This window comes from Magallana gigas, chromosome 7 (assembly GCF_963853765.1).
Source record: "Magallana gigas chromosome 7, xbMagGiga1.1, whole genome shotgun sequence".
NCBI classification, from domain to species: domain Eukaryota; kingdom Metazoa; phylum Mollusca; class Bivalvia; order Ostreida; family Ostreidae; genus Magallana; species Magallana gigas.
Window position 1 is genome coordinate 29,552,761 of NC_088859.1, and position 19,890 is coordinate 29,572,650.

Here is a 19,890-nt window from a genome sequence, read left to right on the forward strand (position 1 = left end):
GGGGGATCATGCGTTTCCAAAACAGAACCATAACAGATCAAAACCATTAACGAGTCTGGACTTTGGTGTACTGCTAAATATGAAAAGTCTTTAAAATTGACAGAGATTCCAATCATTTAAACTGAACAAGTTGTTTTATTTGTTGTACAAAATACCAAGGCGTGCCACAAATAAAGAACTTGTGTCTTTCAGGTAAATATGCATTTTCAATGAACCCATTATCCATTTTAATTCTGTCTTCTGAGTCAACACACAATTACAAGATATTTAACAGACTGGATATCAAAAACAACAGAAGCCCTTTAGCATTCGATCAATAAGTGAGATGTTGGGAATTAAATTTTTTGCCCTCTAAAAATTTGAAAAACAGTTTTAAAAAATTGTTCTGGTATGCGTTGATTTGTATTTATTAACAATGTACACATATACAGTACATGCATTTTTTTTTCAGATAATTTCCATCCTTTATGATGCAGTGAAAAAAATTCATAAAATCCACAATACCTCATTACAATGTTAACACCAGATAAAATAATCTGCTAAATGATTCGCTCGATCCCTTCCAGACCTTTAGGTAATGTGCACTATGATTTCATCAGTGTGACATCCTAATTTATCATTCACACATGATTCAGCTAAAACTACCGACAAAAAAAGAATCAAATGATAAAAATGATGGAGTTTGACAAACATGAAATGTCTATTGCTCCAGGTTTTCCTCTCAGAAAAATACAAATTTTAAACCATACAAAAATATAAGTTGACACTGTCCAGCTTTTCTAGAATGGAATACTATAGTATCTTTTCCATACATTCACACATCTTTAAAAGATTCAAGTTGCATTATGTAAACAAACTAAAAAGATTAATGTCTCCTTATAAACAATCTTCTCTTTATATCTTTCAGAAGTTCAATAATACGGTGGCTTTGGAAAATTAAGGTTCATGGTTTTATTTAAACTGACGATGTAATGTTTCCTGTTATTTCTTGCAGTAGTGGTTTCGGTCACTAAGTGTATAACTCTGTTTCCTGTTAGCAGCCCTCCAGAACTTCTATGACATGAGCTATGGACTTGCCCCCTGTGCTTCCAATTGCACGCTGTATAATGAAAAAAAAGAGGATAATGAATTTATTGAAATAATAAACAACCATCTCTTTTTAACAATGCCCTTGAAATTTCTTACCACCTCCTATACATTTATATCTATTACAGAATTTTATAAATACCCATCAACTTCCACTTAAACATTTCATCCCAATAATTCTACTTGAATGGAGCAAGGGATAAGATTTATTCCCACATGTAAATGTTTTAATGTGTTGTGGCTCTCAGGCAACCACATCCTTTGGAGCTGTGACTTGAAACAAAATTCTCCAACATCTCAGTACTCTCCTGTTTACAGTGTGTTTTGTGCTTAAAATAATGACAAGTACACGTACTGCAATATCTGCATAAAAAATCTATTTAATTCCTTAAAAAGAGCTCTCTATGAAACCAAACATTTGTCTTACCGTTAAATTCATAAAACCTAAGAATTTCTTCAGGATTGTGATAAGATCTTCAAAACTCCCAGATGCTAAATGTTCCTTGACTTGGCTGACATACATCTAGATAAATGATTAAAATGGTTAACAGTTTCCTTGATTAATAAAATCATAGTCTGAATCAAATCTTACATTGGTGTTATGTTAGTAAAATATTGTTATTCATGTATATATTGAAACGTTTTGAAAACTAGTTAAAATATTACCAATGGGTTTAATTTCGCTAAAAAATAGTAAATCATGAACATAGTGAAATTAAAACCATCTTGATATTTTGGCAATCTAGGGTGTATTTTTTCATACATTTGCACAGAAATGTTACTTTTGCATTTTTATCCAAATGAGACAATTATTTTCTTTTTTCTTGATGACATTTTTACTATGGAAACATATAGTGCAGCTTTAATCAAACAAGAATTTTTCATCAGCAGTTAGTTTTGGACGAAAAAATGATGTTTGTTCAATTCTCTGCTCACTGTTTTTTGAGAGAAAAACTCTTTAAAAATAAGCAATTCTGTGCAAAAAATGTTGAAATAGGTTAATATTATTTCTAAACTGAGATCAACTGGACCACTTGAATATCTGTACAAAATAAACCAATATAAAATTCAAAATTAATATCTATTTTTAATAGCTATTTCAGGTTCTTACTGGATGTAAACCTTTACCAAATATTATTCAGGTCTGCGAATTTCACAAGGCTCTGCTTGGGATTCATGGGTAATTATATATATGATTAAGAATGACCATAAAGTGAAACTTTGTAAATGTTGTAAGGTTTGGTTCATCATCACTCATCAGAATAAAATGTTGATCCCCTTTGTGAGCCAAAGTAAAATTTTAAATGATGGAGAAACTTGATAAAGACAGATGAACCAACCATTGACTACTGTAAATTCCTTATATTATGCGAGTACTTAATTCTGCGACTCTGCTGTTTTGTATCAAATCGCGAGAATATAATCGCGATCACCAATTTTTTGTCATAATAATTTTAAATAGTTCCAAAATGTCTGAAAAATAAAAGCGAGATTTTAAAAATCTGCGAGGGTTGCTCCTCGTGATTTTACGCGGAAATTATTTCTTCACGTTTAATTAGGAATCTACAGTACTTACAGTGTTATCCTGTATGAGACAGCCCAACAGTAGAGCAACATAGGATGCTATTATGCTGTTCTCCATGTGCTTGCCAGCCCGATGTAAAGCTGTAAAGAAATATGTTGACACCACAATAATAAACAAATAATTATAATTAATTCAAGGCTATTTTATTTCAGAGGAAAATGATGAATGCTTTGTTAACCATGTCACTATCAAAGAAATTTCTTGCTAAGGAGGTGCATAACAGTGAATAAAGGAAGAGTTATCTTCCCTGCCTAGTCAATTCACCTTTTGTAAAGGTTTCCTCGTCGTCTAGATTATCTAGCTTGTCGTTCTCTGGGGGCTGCACGCGACTGGTGTCGTTACTGTCTTCCTTCTCCTTTTTGGCGGACGACACCACCCACTCGATGCCAGAGTCCGACTCCTTCCACTCTCCACTCTTGTTGGGCGATGCTTTAGGTGTGGAGGGCTCACCAAAGTCTTGCTCTTCCATGGTTTTAGCTATTTCAAACCGAGTGCTAAACACCTGTTTGGAGAGAAATTTCAATTTCATCATAATAAAGACAGCACATAATTCAAGTTCAAGCTACATAAAGTATTAGCAAGTTTACAGAACTGTTTCTCATTTCAAATACTACTGGCAAAGAAGTTATGATATCTGTTTGAGTGCTAGTCTAAACATTAACATTCACATCCCACCACCCCCAAAAAATCTTGTGTTTCTAGAAGATGATTCAAAGGTAATACATGTAATAAAGACTTACCTCACACAGAGCCTTAGTAGCAGGAATTTGAGATGTAGAATTATCTGAAGTAACTTCATAAGACCTGCAGGTCTCTGCCTCCACAAGTTTGCGCTTGTTTACACCACAATGCTCCACCATATTAATCAGGAGACCCAAGCTCTACCAAAACAAACAACCGCAACTTGAAATACAAGAGGAATCAATGAACTTCTTTTTATCTGAAAATGGAGAAATCGAAACTGGTACCTACCAGAACAAGCATGTCGAATCTCATGTCTATTGGGACATGGCGAGGAGTGTCTAGGATACAGGTTAAAGCTGTTTTGATGAAGTCTGTCTGGTCTCCCACTTTGGTGCATCCGAACTCTACAAAATATAAATATTTTTTAAAAAATATGAGTAGTTTTTCCTTAAGAAATTTAAAATGTAATTCAAAAGCACAAAATCTAAGCATTCCCTTAAGAAAAAATTAGTTAGAAATTACTCTTGGAATAAAAACCCTTTCTGAAATACATAAGTAGTTTATCTCAGTGAGTTCTTTCATTTATTAAAAGGAAAATGTGCATTGATGATAATTTTTTTAAAATAAAAAGAAGAAATTATTGACCCCAAAACACAGAGTAAACAAGTACAAATATTTTTCTTGTACACCACACAGTATCACCAATCTCCTACCATTTTCGTGAGTGATGTTGATGAGGACCCTCAGCACCGCCAACACCAGGCTGTAGATGACGTAGCCTGTCGACTCTTTGTCATCTGAACTGTTGATGGGATACACGGGAAAGCATTTCTCACACAGATCAAGGGCCCTGAAGTCGAAACATTTACCAGTACATTCTTTATTTTTCTTTGATTTATTAATCTCAGTCTAATAAATAGGCAGTTTTACGTATCTTTTAATGCTTTGAAGTTGGGAGACTGAAGAGAGCGAATCTCTTACCTGCATAATGAAGCTACAAGGATTCCTGCCTTGTATGATATCAAATAGAGTTGATTATCAGTGTTCACAAAAGACACCTGGAAAAGATTTACATATCAGATTAAAATTTAGAAAATTTGATTTTGATTCTACTTTTTCTATAGAAAATGCAGTTTCCTTTTTTATGGAATATAAATCTGTAGTAATATTCTCATCAAGTATTTTTTTCAATAAACCATTGATTTTGAATATAATATACATGTACGTTGAACTCCCCTCAAAGTTCAGTCAAAAAATACCAAGTATAATGGCCTATTATTCCCTTGACATTACTGGTTTACATGTTTTAGTGCTCTCAAACTTGAAGTATTTATAATGAAATATAAAAAAAAAGTCTGGGATAAGATTTTAATGTCTCTTCATAAAACTTCCAAATTTCTCTTTTTCTTATGTGTGAGATATTAAACATAACCCTAAATGAAATAGTTGGAAATCTTTTAGAAGAAGTGGGGTTTTCTTGAACAGCAGACATTCAAATGGGTAAAAACATGAGAAAGAGACCATTTTTTTTTTTACCAGTTTCACAGAGCAATTTACTAATAAGGAACTTTTCACATTACTGTCTTTCATTCTGACAATATTTGCAAAGTGAAACAAATTCATGTACTTTCCACAACTAGTGTTATGGTCAATTTGAAAGAGAACAAAACAGCAACAATTCTCCAATTTTTAACAGACAATATTTTTATCAGAACAGCTATAAACTAAACTCAACAATAATTAAGAAGAGAAAGGAAAACATAAATATCATAAAGGATTAAAGAAAGTTACCAACCTCAAAAATCCACCTCTCTATATCCTTTACTAACTAACGATATAATAGAATAGTCTAGAATAGTCAGATACATACATGTTTATGCCTTCACAGCTCTGAATCAAACCAGTATACTGATTCAGATATGCACCATAGCAATTTTATCATTGAGAAAAAGAGGCACACTGGTACTTGCACTGTTTTAATTTTTCTTATTTTTTTTAAACTTCTACAATTTTCTTGCAGTTTCTGGGCAGATTCTAAATAAGCTCTAGGCAAAATTGAATTTGTTGTTTAAGCTGGATTAAGGTGCCTTTTCTAGCCACTGATTGTTGTTCACTTTTACACTAAGTGTATGCTGTTTTCAATTGACTGTGGGACTTTAGTTTTTTCTTTTTAAACAGAGCTTTACTCATATCAAATTCCTTGACGTATATAAAACATATAACAATTTTATTGGGAAATTTTCATTCCATATTACTTTGATTACAGCTGTATAAGACATGCTTTATACATCTTTATATGTGAGATATCTTACATTTTCCAGGACTCTCAGACACCTGTCAATCTTCTTCATGTTCTCCAACATACTGTCTGTCACCAATGTTGTATCATCTCCCAAGGCTTCGATACATGAACACACTGAAAGATTTACAACAAATCAACAACCTACCTTGCTGCATTGAATATGCAATATACTAATGTTAAATCCATTTCAAATTCAAATTATTTCTTTGTACTGAACTAAACCAAAGGAAGCCAGTGATAATGTTTTTTCTTACATAATAAAAAACACCCATTCATTCATGTGTATATATAAAACATAACAGTACAAATTTGAAAAAAAAAATCACCACCTCAATGTCAACGAAACATGGAAATGAACTATATGTGCATGTATGAATACAAATTTGATCAAATCCCTGCATTGACTGGAGGATGGAGCTGCAGCCTGACTGACCTGTGTCCACAATGTGGTCCAGTGCTCCCAATGTCCTCAACTCTTCCTTGAACCATTCTCCTGCTCTACGGGAGGTCAGGCTTAGCAGAGATTCCATGGCAAGATTTCCAGTCTGTAAAAGATATATCAAAACTTTCACCCATCATCATGAAAAGATCCTAAAAACATGTAATACACCCATACCTAATTCATATTAAGAACATACATCTATCTTTCATATAATTAAATGTTTCAAAATAAAATTTTCTGTCTTCAATTTTTCCTTACATGAACGACTCTTATGTTTTACGGTGCTACCGTTGTGGCGAGCACAGCAGGAATTACACATACCTTGCATCATTGTCAACTTAGTGTTATTTAGCTATCAATGAACATCAAAGAATTTGTAAGAGATTATTTCTCTACAACAAGTATGCCAAAGGTACTAATTCTAATGGTTATGATACATACAGCGCAAACCCCTCCCCCTCCCCTGAGAGAGAGAGAGAGAGAGAAAGAGAGAGAGAGAGAGAGAGAGAGAGAGAGAGAGAGAGAGAGAGAGAGAGAGAGAGAGAGAGAGAGAGAGAGAGAGAGAGAGAGAGAGAGAGAGCCAGCCTGGTCCCTGTTTGTAGGTGTGTAATTTCCCACTTACAAATTTAATGGTTTGACTATATGCAATATCTGCATAAATTTTTTAACTGTTTATTTTTTCTCTTTATTCCTTTTTATTTAGTTCAAAAGGACAATATTTGGTATGGTTTAATATCTGCCCCCCAATTTTAACAATTTTTAAAAAGTGTCGTATAAAAATCGAGTCGCCATAAATCAGTGTACAGAGGATGCCTATAACTTTTATCTTGATTTTAGTCATCATTACTCATTTGTTGTTTATCTATGACATCATCTAAATGACCCAATTCCCGCAATTTTGCAACAAGTGAAAATATTGTCATTTTTTTCTTCATACTTTGCACTCAGAAGTAAAGAGCACAGGTCTGCACAATTACGATTTTAACGTATGTTTTTCTTCCTGTAATTGTACACATCATACTAAAAGATGGTACTTAAGCAAGCCTGCGCTCGATGTTTTTTCCAGTCGAAAAACCATCTGAACACCCATATTTTGCTACAAAACTTGATTTTATCAAAATAAGACAATTTTCATGACGACATTTCTACGCTAAGACGTCACTGTGGTGATAACCTTTAACACACTTATTTTGTACATGATTTCAACTATCTGCCACCTTATTTTTAAAGCTCTTCAAAAAACTTAATTTTTGGGGCGAAAAATGCAAAATACTGCACATAGTCCTTTTCTATTGTTTATTTCCTCCCTGCTCATATACTTACCTGCCTACTGTGCATGCATGCACATTTAGCTTAAAAATAGATCGATATGAAAGTAAAGTACGGCTCTTGCTAGTATATATCTATATAATCTCTATATCCCCCAAAAAACTAAATATAAATCATTTGTAAATGAGGCAGGTACTGCAGTCTATATTGAAATAGCTAGTACACGCATTACAGATGTTTGATCCACCTCTAAATTTATCGCGGGAAATAAAGCGTGAGAGCACTGTGACGTCATCAATGACCTTTTTTGTCTTTGTTTACGTATCTTGACTCAATACAAAGGTATGGAAGAATGAAATCTCATGGGTCTCGCCAAAGCTTGTGCGGTACTCAAAACGTGTCTTCAAACCTCAAGACGCCGTGAATTACGAGTTAAATGTCGGCCATTTTTTGGCATAGCACCATGGGTGAAAACATTAGAGAGCATTATGGGACGTAGACAAAATATTTTGTTTGATGAATCTGTAGGTTAAGCTCGTTCTTTTTCCTGCACACACTGGTTCTTAGAGCTCGCTTCGCTCGCTATAACAAAACTTACTGAGACATCCTCAATTTCGGGCTGGTTAGTAGCCCCACCCTCAGCCTTCCACTGTTCGTACACCTCTCGTGCGCGGTCTTTGTTGCGGTTCAGGGTCCTCTTGCCCATCACGGTGGCGCTCTGCTCCTCTTGGTAATCCACTGCCAGCAGCTTCAGCATCAGATCTAAACTCTGTCGATCCAGGTCCATGTTCAGCCGGTCTCGACTCAACATGAACATCAGCAAGGCTGTACACAGGGACAAACTCTGCAATACACAATGCAATACACATTTAAAAACACAAAAACTCAAATTACAAAGCTAGAGTAAATCTTATGCTGAACATCGTATTCCGATTAATCTTATGAGTTCATTGAAAGGTAATTTTTTAACAATGTCAATAGGTTGATAAAGTCTTCATTTCATTAGGCCTATTAAAAAAAATTGTGTGTTTAGGGTAACACTGATGAAAAAATTAGGTTAGGTAGGTAGGATTTTGTTTTATTTTTATCATATTTTTTTCTGCATGAATCCTAAGAATGTTTGTTTGTGTTATATTTAAAAACGAATTTTTTTTAATAGATATAATATAAATTTCACATTCGGATAAAAACAGACATCTAGAAATGGTAGGATCGGGGCATTTTTGTAGGTTAGGTCGGGTTACCCTAAACACACAACTTTTTTTTAGGCCTTACTGGATCTGTCACAGCATCCTTCAGGTGTCCAAATATCTTGGCCACAGTTCCATGGGCTCTCAGGTGCATTCGGAATGCTGGCAGGATACTTTTTTGGGCTAGGCCAATACAACTACAAAATTATAAAAATTAAATTCTAAACAACAAAATTTTCATGTAACAAAAATAAAACTATCCTGCTGTTTCTCTCAGAGAACAATAGCGTACAATGCCTGACAAATCCCCTGCATCCAGAATGTTGAAATGGCATACATACATATAAAAAGAAATTTACATTTGAAAGTGTACACCAGTACATGTATAATATAAAACAGCATTATCTGACAAATTAAAAAATTAACATATATATACTTTGTACTTATCGCGTTTGTTTTATTTGTTTATTTTCTAAACATTAACATCATGATCTCATATCTGTGCTAGCGCTATTTTTATGTGACATTGTGTGTAATGAACATTACGTATTTTTGATCTAGAGCGTATTAAATATTTTTTCCAAAAAAAATGGTATCAATTTTTTAACAAGATGATTTACTTTGAACCACAGAAATTAAACATAAAACAACAACTACAATTCGAACACCCTCTTATCCGATAAGTCTAGTCAACAAGCCTCCGCCGATCTCAATGAGCTACGCTGATATACTACAGTAATGGTGAAAAACTTTGGTTGTTTGACAATCATTAATTATTTAATAAAAGTGAAATGTTTTTGGTAAAAACCCACGGATTTTGACCTAATATAGGTATAGACTCCATTTCGATAAATCGTTATTAAAAATGAATAAAAACTTATCCTTAAAATAAGAGTACTTTTCGGATGGAGTCAAGACCCATTCAATCCTAAAATTTGCAATTCAGAACAGTAAATGATCGAGATTTTTGCATAAAACGCTGTGCAGCTTAATTTGGAAACCCATATCTGTCATGTTTACTGAAGGAAAGCACATGTTTGACTTACACCATACAATTTACACTATAAACAATGTTTACAAGCCAAAAATTAATATTTTAATTGAAATTGTAAATCGTTCGTCTTTATTGCTCCAGGTGGGTACAATGCCTTGTACGCCCCTGTCCTTTAGATAAGACAATTTTTAATGCAATGAAATGCAATTAAGCCACAGTTCTTTGACTGTATCAGCAATTAACAGCTTGTTTTATGTAAACTGCAATTGGATAATCAAAAGTTAAATCAATGGTCAATCTCTGACTATTCTCTATTCAAACTGGTCAATACATTAATGAACAATGAGATATGTAATGGATATATGCCTCAAACAGTTCTGTATGAAAAAAAAATATCAGAGAGTTTCGGGGCCAGATATTTTTTCATACAGAACTGTTTGACGCATAAATCCATAACTTACACAACCACAGCCTGATAGAAGGGATGGTTCATATTGGCTATAGTTTGTATCCATGAATTGTAAAATGAACACAAACCTGAGACATCTTGTAGACATGGGCTCCCCTTCCTGGATCCCTGACAGCAGGTACTCGACATCGTCAGCAAACTCCTGGGTCTCTCCGTGCTCCTGGCATTCGTGGGCCTCCTTCACATTCTTCACCACAGTGTACAACTGTCAAAACAACAACACAGACTCAAGTACACAGACTGCAGTACAATGCATCCTATGATATCTGGGTTTAATTTGGCATGTTGGAAATTTTTTACTCTTTTAGCAGATAATAAAATATACAGCTCTAAAAAAAAATACACAGCTCGAACTTAAGTAAATGTACTACAATATTTTGCATTTCATGACAAAACTTCAGTTTTTTGACATGTTGGAAATGCTGCCTTTGTTGGCAGAATAAAAAAAATAATGATCAGACTTAAAAATCACCTAGTGTTATCTCATCGTAAGAAAGGTAAACTTTTTCTCATAATGAATAATTTCCAAAAAAACACCAAATAGTACAACAAGATCTACTTTTCTAAACTGGATTTGTCAAAATAAATGATCCAAATTAAAATCAAATTATTGGAATTTAACTCTGTTACACTGAAAAAATAGACATAAATAAAAACCTCTGGCTCTCCTCCCTTTCACGTTCACCACAGTGAGCGAAATCTATATAAAAATCATTCTCGACTATCAATGTTAATATCAAGTAATCACATCTACAAATTCCTATCAGCTGATAATTCTGACACCTCTGTACCTGTTTGTGCTCTTTATTGATGTGAACTGAGGTATACGCCTCATCTCCTTCTCGGTCTGGCCAGTGGACAGCCCGGGTCAGCTTTGGAGGCTCCTCAGGGGGCTTTTCTTTAGGTCCTGAATTAGGCCAAGTTGAGAAGCGGGTCAGTTTTGGGGGACCACCAGTCTGAGCTCCATTTTCCTCCCCTGCGTTCTTCTTGTTCTGAAAACAGAAAGAATAGAATCTATCTAAGGCTTTGTAAAAATTTAAGTTTCATGAAGATATTATCCAACAATAAATGAGTGACCAGTGACGGTATATTCATGTTACAGTTACTTTCATATAAGGTATTTTATATTCAAGATTCTGGAACTAATATTTATATTGAATATAATAAGATATTCAAAACGTTCTAACTTAATGCTTTATATTCATTCAGTAGGGTTAATAATCACTCTTTAACATTATCATCCATAAATGATTCTTGCAAGCACAATGCATTGTTTAAAATACTTTGAAATACATGTGTATAGTTCATCAGTAGTTAGTAGTGTACATTACCATACTATGGTAAATCTTGCTACATCAAGCAGAATATAAAATGTTCTTTATTGATTAAAGAGAATACTACACTAATATTGCTTCACATACTAAAAAGGCATTGCAATTCAAAGTAGAAGAACATGCTATCAAAGAAATATATGTTGACTAGTCTAAATTCAAACTTAGGGATTAACAGAATAAAGAAATGCAACAAAAATCGTGAACTACAATACACACAGTGAATATCAAGATAAGTTTAGAACAAATGATATCAAAAGTATGCTTAGTTATTATAACAAAAACAAAATTAAAGGCAAGGTAACTTTCTAGATGCATCATTCATATACCTGTTTGCATTAATACAGCAATATAAAAGGTATTGATGATATATTTCAACAATGCTTACCAATCAAATACAACTTAGCAATTAGCATTCTGGAATACCTCATAACTTTATAACATGTAGCAGCATTTCCTTATTCTTTATATGGTGTCATGCTTACTCCTATATTGTTTTTTAACTTATTATATAACCTTGACAAAACAATGCAAATTATGTATCTTATTACATTTCACCAAGAGTTATACCAGGACGGGACTAAATACCAGAATGAAACTTAGTTTAAAAAAGAAAATTGATTGCCCTTCTGCATTTCTAACAGATCTATTTTCTATAGGTTTAAAATCAAATTTTTCACGTTACAGTAAAAACTTTTAGTTTAAACCAATCTAATTCCCTTTCTACTGACCCAATGTTTAAAACTAATTCATGATACTGCTAAACATTTTATCACAGTCTCCTTTTAAAGACTTGGAATGAGTCCATGTTTAATCGATGTTCAAAAAATAATTATCAACGATTTACACTGAGAACTGTATGCAACACCTGATTTTTGTTTTAATTTACAAATATATCAAATTCACAGAACAAATTTATCTTTAGCTGCTACTTATCCTCAAAAAAATAATTTATTACATAAGTTCATCAATATCATTATAAAGCAAAGTTGTTTTATTCATTTAAACAAAAATCCTCCGAAAACCATCCCTTTTTAATTTTTTCATGAAGATTGTGAACCTAAACGTCACATCCTTATAGGTTAGGGCACATGCTCATGTAAATGTTTCAATGAATGTTTAGCCCCTTGAAAAAGTTAAAACTAAATCCACTACATACACAGTCATTGTGTTCAAAATGTTCATACATTTTTTAAATAAAATTGTCAAAATAATCTTTTTAAAAAAATTTGAGGAAGGTTAAAGGATGGATAGCAAATTGTTGCAAGGTCTCAATTTGCAGAAATGAAAATGTAGTTTTTATATTTCTTACTAATATTGTCATTTAAAAAGACTGATTAGTTCACTCCTAGTATAATTAACAAAATTAATAACTTAATTAAACAATTTCAAAAAGTTGAGGCTTTTTTTTTTGGTAAGGTTACCAAACACAATGACTGGTATCAAAAGGCAAAGCAAACAAAAGCAATATGCACATTTCTTTGCATCATCATGGTTACCCGTTCCTCTTCATCAAAATCATCCTGCCAGGATCGCACATTGTAAATCGCCTTTGCTGGAGACTGAAAAAGAAACAGCAAACATGATGAACTTTACAATAACACCAAAGTATGACATTCAAATATTGAAAGTCACTATTGAAATATGCTTTCCGAAAAATAAATATACATGTACCTTCTTTGGACTGGGCGACACTTTTTTTTGAGCCATCCTGGTATTCTTAGATTTGAATATTTTTCTTTCTCTTTTGGGTTGCTTGAACTCCTCGTTTGACTCCTGGGAACTTGGTATTTCTTGTGAATTCTCAAGTTCTCCCTCTGAAGACTGGCTGTCCCCATTGTCCTCTTTCTGCACTTCTTCAACGCGCTTGAGTTTAACTGGGATTTCTTCAAATGTGTCACTCTCTGCTATCTCTGGTATGTTTTCAGGCGTTTCATCCACCTCCATTTCATCAAATCCAAAGGCATTGTCCTTATCCTCTATGCTGACAGATCCTTCCTGAGAATCTGGAGCCAGATCACCCTCAGGTTGTAGCACTGGAGCCTCCTCACTCACACTTGTGTCTTCTGAAGGAATACTAGATGTCTCCTTTTCCTCTTCCTCCTCATCCTCCACCTTGTTTCTAGACTTAAATATTTTATTTCTTCGAGGTTTGACATCTTTTGTTTTGTTTGAATCTTTGGGGGGTGCCGGGGCATATTTGGGTTCCTGCTTTAAATTAATAATGGTTTCTATTGGTGGTACAGATGCCTTCGTTGCAGTGTCTTCTGCTTTTCTCTTCTGTGGTCGTCTTCTGTTTCTGATAATGATGGGCTTAGCAGGTATTGCCTGAAAGAGATCCTCTTTGGGTTTTTCTTCTCCATTATCTGATTCCTTATCTTGTGGATCTCGAACTTTGTAGGTCCGTACAGGGTGAAGTTTGGATGATCCTTGGGCTGGGGGTTTTGGAGAGCAAATCACAATAAGAGTGGAACCTTTTCCATGTTTGATCTCACTCTGTTGAAGAACCTTGCTATTATTCATCCTGCCCACTGGGTCATCACCTTGTGGTTTGTACTCAAAATTGCCATACACTGCTGGATCCATGTAACGGCTGCGGAAATTCAGGACAGTTGCTCCGCTGCTTTCATCGTCATCTGACTGCAAAATGTGAGTTCTTGAGGTAATTTTTTGTGATCTTCCTTTACCTCCTCTTTTGTATGAATTACCTTCCTCATCATTTTTGTCAGAGAACACATCTGTCTTCTGTGAAAATGGGACTGATGAATCATCATCATCTTCTTCTAACACAGGGCTTTCACTCTGTACCTCATCTTGAGCCTGCTCTGGCACATTATCCTGTCCTTTCTCTTTCTTTACAGAGCGAGAATATGTTCTTACTGGTCTTTTGAACATTACTGGTTCCATGTCCTCATTTTCATCATCATTATCAATTGACTCGCTGTCTTCTTTCTCTAATTTTGGAAGATTTCCAGGAGATTCTGGTTGAACTTGCTTCTTTTGAGTCTTGTTCATTGTAGCAATAGCAGGTCTTCCTAATCCAGTTGAAGCACTCTGACCCGAGCTGTTATTTGCTGGAAGTTTCTTTTTGAGACTCTCATCCTCATCCAAGTCAAAAGAAAACTCATCCACTGTTTCATTTTCAACTTTTACCTTATTAAATGTTACTTGAAATGGATCATCCTTTCTTACACGTGTGAAGGATGTGTCTCCCCATTTTGTTTTTTCTGCTTTGATGGGTACTGGTGGAGCCGATTTGTTGTTCAGAACATCATCAAAAGCCCGACTGGCGGCAGTGTCTTTACTGATATATTTACTGTAGGTTTTATAAGTCTTGCTAGCCATTCTAAAAGATAAGCAAATGATACAGTTATTAAAAAACAAGTTTTAAAAAACAAACAAGCCAAATTCAATTGTTATATTTAATTGCTTAAATCTATCAATATTTCGATAAGAAAACCTATTTTGGTCTCTGCAAAGGGGAATAACTTCAAAACATAATAACTTTATGAGTAAAAATATTCATTCTTTCTTATAGTTGTAAATTATAATTGTCCAAAGTTTTAGACTCTACGTAATCAGACCAAATTATTAAAATGCCAAAAGGCATTGTGCAATCAAGTCAACGCTTTAGACAAGAGTTTAATATACCTGAATATTACTATCAGCGTCCGACGTCCAAGCTTTGTTTATACCTCTAACAAAATAGGGTCATTGTACAGTCCCAGATGCAGGAAGCCGTACATCAAATCTGCCAAATCCGTTAAAAGTATCTTGATGTTAAATCTGCTTTTAATAATTAATTTTCAATAACGACATTGCGATGATAAACAATAAACGTTATCACCCCTTTCAACAAGTTCACATGTGCGCCATTTTGGTGGATATAGGGCACAAAACAATAATTGCGCATGCGTAGCTGAGGAATAACAAAAAACTAATCTTTGAATTATAGACAGAGTTTCGAACTTAAGAGGCCCATGGGTCACATTGCTCACCAACACAACATTTCAAAATATTTTAGATGAAACTTGCAAAAAAATCTGACAATACATAAAAACAATATATATGTCACAGGGATACACTCGAATATAATTTAGTATTTAGTAATTCATTTATTTACTCATTCATTCATCCATACATTTCATTATTAACACTTCATGGTTTACTCGTGTTTGACTGGTATTCGTGTTCTGTCACATGATTGTGTTATTTTGGGTTGTGATTCACCAAATACGGTAATAGCTATAATATGTCTATATTTTGTAGTGGTAAAACAGGTTTTCATGGGTGTGTATGGTCAGTGCGCAAGCGTGAGTGATAGCACTTAATTTATAATGTTTTGCACCATGATTTTAGAACATAACTCGTTTGCCATCAGACAGCGACAGTTTTACGACTTGTCTGTTTAAATAGTTTGAGACTGTCATTAGTTTCAAACTATTACGTTTAAGTTCTACTGAAGGCGAATTTGGTGAGAAATACTTTCTTTAGTTGTTCTTATCTTAAAGAAAGTTAAAATATCTAAATATTATAAAAATGTATGCGTCAATTGTATGAATGTTTTCATTTCAGGTCACCTTCTTATCATTATTGTTATTCATCATAATAAAGTGACGTTGGAAAACTGGAGCATCCTGTTATTCATTTATTTATTTTGAACGAAGAGTAACGACCCCGTGACATATAATCAAAATAAGAAGAACTGGCGGGAGTTGATTTTGCCGATGTTTATTTATTTTAAAATCAATCATGATATGTTATTTTGCATGACAAGTACATGTATACGTAGTTTCTAATTTGAATTACGCATATTTTTATAATATCAATTTTTGAACTTTTTCGACTAGAATGTCGAGAAACCTCCATATGAATCATGTTAAATAATATTTAAAGATAAAATTAATTCAATCAAACTATGTATCAGTGCCATTCAGTGGTAGAAATATTTCTCGAAAATTGTATGGATCCAAGCAATATTGAACTCTAGTCTCGTTCAACCAAACGCTCGGCTGACACCGTAAATCTCCGACAAGGGTTTACGGAGACAGCCGAGCGTCGAGTTGAACGAGACTATATTGAACTCTGGCGTAGGAATACATACGACTACAAAAAATATTTAAATTGTTCGTACCATTTAAAATCTGACTATTTTTAAGGTATTTGTAACTAAGTTTCCTTGAAAAACAATGCTTTAGCATACATTACATCGAATTCATCAATTATTTTCAAGAACTAAGTCTTGTCAGGAGCAATGACTTGTGCTGAGGTCCAAACACTGTTTCACTTTCGGTTTGTCCGAGTGACTGCATAGGAGATGATTAAAAATCAACTCCCAAAAAAGGTAACAGAAATGTTGGGCGCGCTTGATTTTACCAAAAGGTGTACACCGTGTACACTTTTGTAAATCAAGTGCAAAGGTGTAGCGTTCAGGTGTACACCGGGTGTACACTTTTCTACACCGAGTCAGGGGCATGTGATGTTGGGTGTAGCACTGAAACCAATATGGCGGACGAATGTTATGATGGAAACTTGAAAAATGATTTTAAGTAATGTTACGGATTAGAAGTCGCATAAAGGTTGTCGTTTGTATATGAAAGCCATTAAATTTGAAATGTGTGTTTATTTTATTGCATTTATATCACAAAAAACCTATTAATTGTCGCAGAACAGCAGATTCTTTGTTAAAACTGCACCCTTTTCCGTCATATTCATTCTTAACTTCCCTACACCATGTACACTAGTACATCAGTCATTGAAGTGGACTTGATATACAATACAAAATTTTTAAACCGGTGTATACCGGTGTACACCAAGTTTAGCTTAATCAAGCGCGTCCATACTTTGGAGCTACACTTTGTCCAAAGATATCCTCGATTCGCATTTTATTAAATTTGTCGATGTGTATATTATAAATATACCTCAGGGTTCAAACGATGTTCATTTAATAATATGAAAATATTCAAGAATTTCTAGTATGAAACGCTCTTCCTAACTTGTCAGCTAAAAATAAAGAGTTTAGAGAAATTTTGCATTGCAGTAGAATGAAAGTACCCGAGTGATACCGTTAACTTGGAAATTGTGCGAGGTGTCCCTTCTGAAAGAAGATAAGATGTTAACTCTCTTCTTTTTTTATTAATTCTTTGGGAAAAAAAAGATGACGTATCAAAGAAGAAATCTTATGTTGGAAAAATCAATTTCAAAAATGGAAATTCAAGGCCGTAACTAGACCTATATTTTTAGTGAGGCGAGGGGTCTAGGAGGCGAAGCCCCCCCCCCCCCCCGGAAGCTCCTGGGTTTTCGTAAAAATAAAGATTACACTTTAATGTTTTTCTGTGTTTATTTTTCAAATTGTATCGTTTTTTATGTGATGTTCGATAACCAGTTATAAAAATTTTACATGATGTATAATTTTTATTACTGGTTATCGAACTGTAGCTGACCAATTTTTCTATGTCCAGTTTCATCAAACGTCTTGAGAATATAAAAAATACGATCAGTATTTTACACCTGGAGAAAACTAAACCCCTAGGCTAAAGGCCAAGTTCAATTACGCAATATGTTAGACCTAATGGACACAATGACATATGTATTAAGTATAAAATGTTGATCTATCTAGGTTTCCGTTGACTCGTTGGTATCATAAATATCAACACCAACCTTTTTCTGGAACAGAATCACTTGACTTTCTACAAGATCCTGTTTTCAACCACAGATCCATATTTTCATTACGTCATTATACACTATGCATAAATGACGAAATGAACAAACACACCTACAGTGGAGTGTTCGATTTCCGGAAATGGGAACTAATGCTTGAAATAATTCATTAATTAAAAGTATAAATAAAAAAAAATGAAACTTCAAAGACCTTTTAACATAATAAAAAGAAATAAATCTCAAAATTTTCAGTGAGGCATTTGCCTCACTTGCCTCAATGGTAGTTACGGCCTTAAAATTCCAACTTTAAATAAAAAAAAACCCCAATAAACATGTTCTGATAGCAGTCATACTATCGGATTACCAAAGAAGGTATTGTCTTCGTATAGTCTTCGTCAGGAATCTCGCGCTAGCCCTTCCTTCAGTGGTATTATTTGTTGTAACGGTTTCCGTAATCGTCTGGGGGGTTTTTATGTAAAGAGGTAGTCCAGCCTCAAGTATAACCTCCAATCCATTATATGTCTGGGGCCGACATATTGGCTGGTTCTTCTACTTATCCCAGTTTGTGATCATGCAGAGTCTTCATACCTAAATGAGTTGCCGGCGAAGGCTGCCGTCGAGCCTCATCTTTACGTGCGCCCTTGCGAAAATAGCCTGGGGCCGTATGGTGCCCAGTATCCGTCTGCTTCCCCGTGGAGGCATCGCCCGGCATAGGACTTGTGGATAGGCTATGTACGTAGTGGAAAGGGAATATTTACATACAGCTTTCCCTTTCATTCGCATTACTGCAAGCCAGCGGTGGGGCTGGTTTCAAGCGAGAGGTGAGAAGCACGCAGACATACCAACACGAGACGCATCACACAACAGTATAGCAGACCTACACTGCAACGTACTCACTAAATATTTCCAGTTTTAAATTGTTTGCTCGAATTTTAAATCAACACCAGCTAGCCTGCATCCACTGGAAATAAATAGCTTTATTACCTAATCAAAGGGATTTTGTTGTGTTATTACAAATTAAATATTTTCGTCTATTTTGTATGTGGATTCAGATTTGAAAGTGATCTATTGAACTGCCGGTCAATAGACTGCGATTTATTAGACTGCAGGTCAATAGGCTGTGATCTATTGGACCGCCGGTCAATAGACTGTGATCTATTGGACCGCCGGTCAGTAGACTGCATTCTATTGGACCGGCAACGTATCCGGCAACTTATTTTAGAAAAAGTAAAATTGATACAAGATTAAAAGATAACTCTCTTATGGTGGTTTTTTTTTACTATTGTTCTTAAAATTTATCTTCATGGTATGAAAAACTTCTGTAATTTATAATTGTGAACACAAAATGCTTAAAACGGAATTAGGTAATAAAAACAATTATTTAATGCCTTAACAGTCAATAGACCCGAATTTTTTCCCTTGGTGCCGTTGGCCTCGGGCAATAGATCATACTGAGCTGTTCCCTGCACCAAGGGAAAAATATTCGGGTTTATCGACTGCTCAAGCATTAAATAATTATATAATATATGTAGTCGGAAATGAATGAAAAGGATTTAACTCATTTAAAGTAGTCCGAGTATCGCACTACGTCATAATACGGATTTTACAATATTGGTTCGACTTTAACAAAGCGTTTTTGATACCCGGTATTGATTTTGCTCTACATCGCTGTTGTAAACAATGGCAATAATAAGCAATTAGAACGGTAATATATGTATTCTATGAGAGATAGAAATGATTAATGCTGAGAAACTCGATTCTGTTAAAGTAAAATGAAAAACGAAGTTTCTGATTGACCAGGATCTCAGGTATGCTTATATCTTCTTTGTTTTGACCCCCCCCCCCCCCGAATTTTTCTTTTTCTTTTACTAAAACCGG

General features: G+C 34.4%; 1 protein-coding gene across 3 annotated transcripts; it reads right to left on the reverse strand.

The window, feature by feature from the left end:
• Nucleotides 1-389: 389 nt before the first annotated feature.
• LOC105317057 (wings apart-like protein homolog) lies at nucleotides 390-15,259 on the reverse strand. 3 transcript variants are annotated; one of them, XM_066067458.1, is made up of 18 exons: nucleotides 15,004-15,259; nucleotides 13,027-14,698; nucleotides 12,852-12,914; nucleotides 10,813-11,013; nucleotides 10,090-10,226; nucleotides 8,644-8,755; nucleotides 7,967-8,212; nucleotides 6,091-6,202; nucleotides 5,668-5,771; nucleotides 5,151-5,183; nucleotides 4,337-4,413; nucleotides 4,069-4,205; nucleotides 3,644-3,759; nucleotides 3,412-3,552; nucleotides 2,936-3,173; nucleotides 2,663-2,751; nucleotides 1,514-1,609; nucleotides 390-1,099 (listed from the first exon to the last, which is right to left on the reverse strand). In XM_066067458.1, exons 2-18 carry the CDS (start codon nucleotides 14,695-14,697, stop codon nucleotides 1,034-1,036), a joined length of 3,639 nt encoding a protein of 1,212 aa, XP_065923530.1. In that variant the 5' UTR covers nucleotide 14,698; nucleotides 15,004-15,259; the 3' UTR covers nucleotides 390-1,033. The 3 variants fall into 3 exon arrangements, with proteins under 3 accessions (XP_065923530.1, XP_065923529.1, XP_034312488.2); XM_066067457.1 differs by having other exon boundaries at nucleotides 12,828-12,914; XM_034456597.2 differs by lacking the exon at nucleotides 5,151-5,183 and having other exon boundaries at nucleotides 12,828-12,914.
• Nucleotides 15,260-19,890: the final 4,631 nt, after the last annotated feature.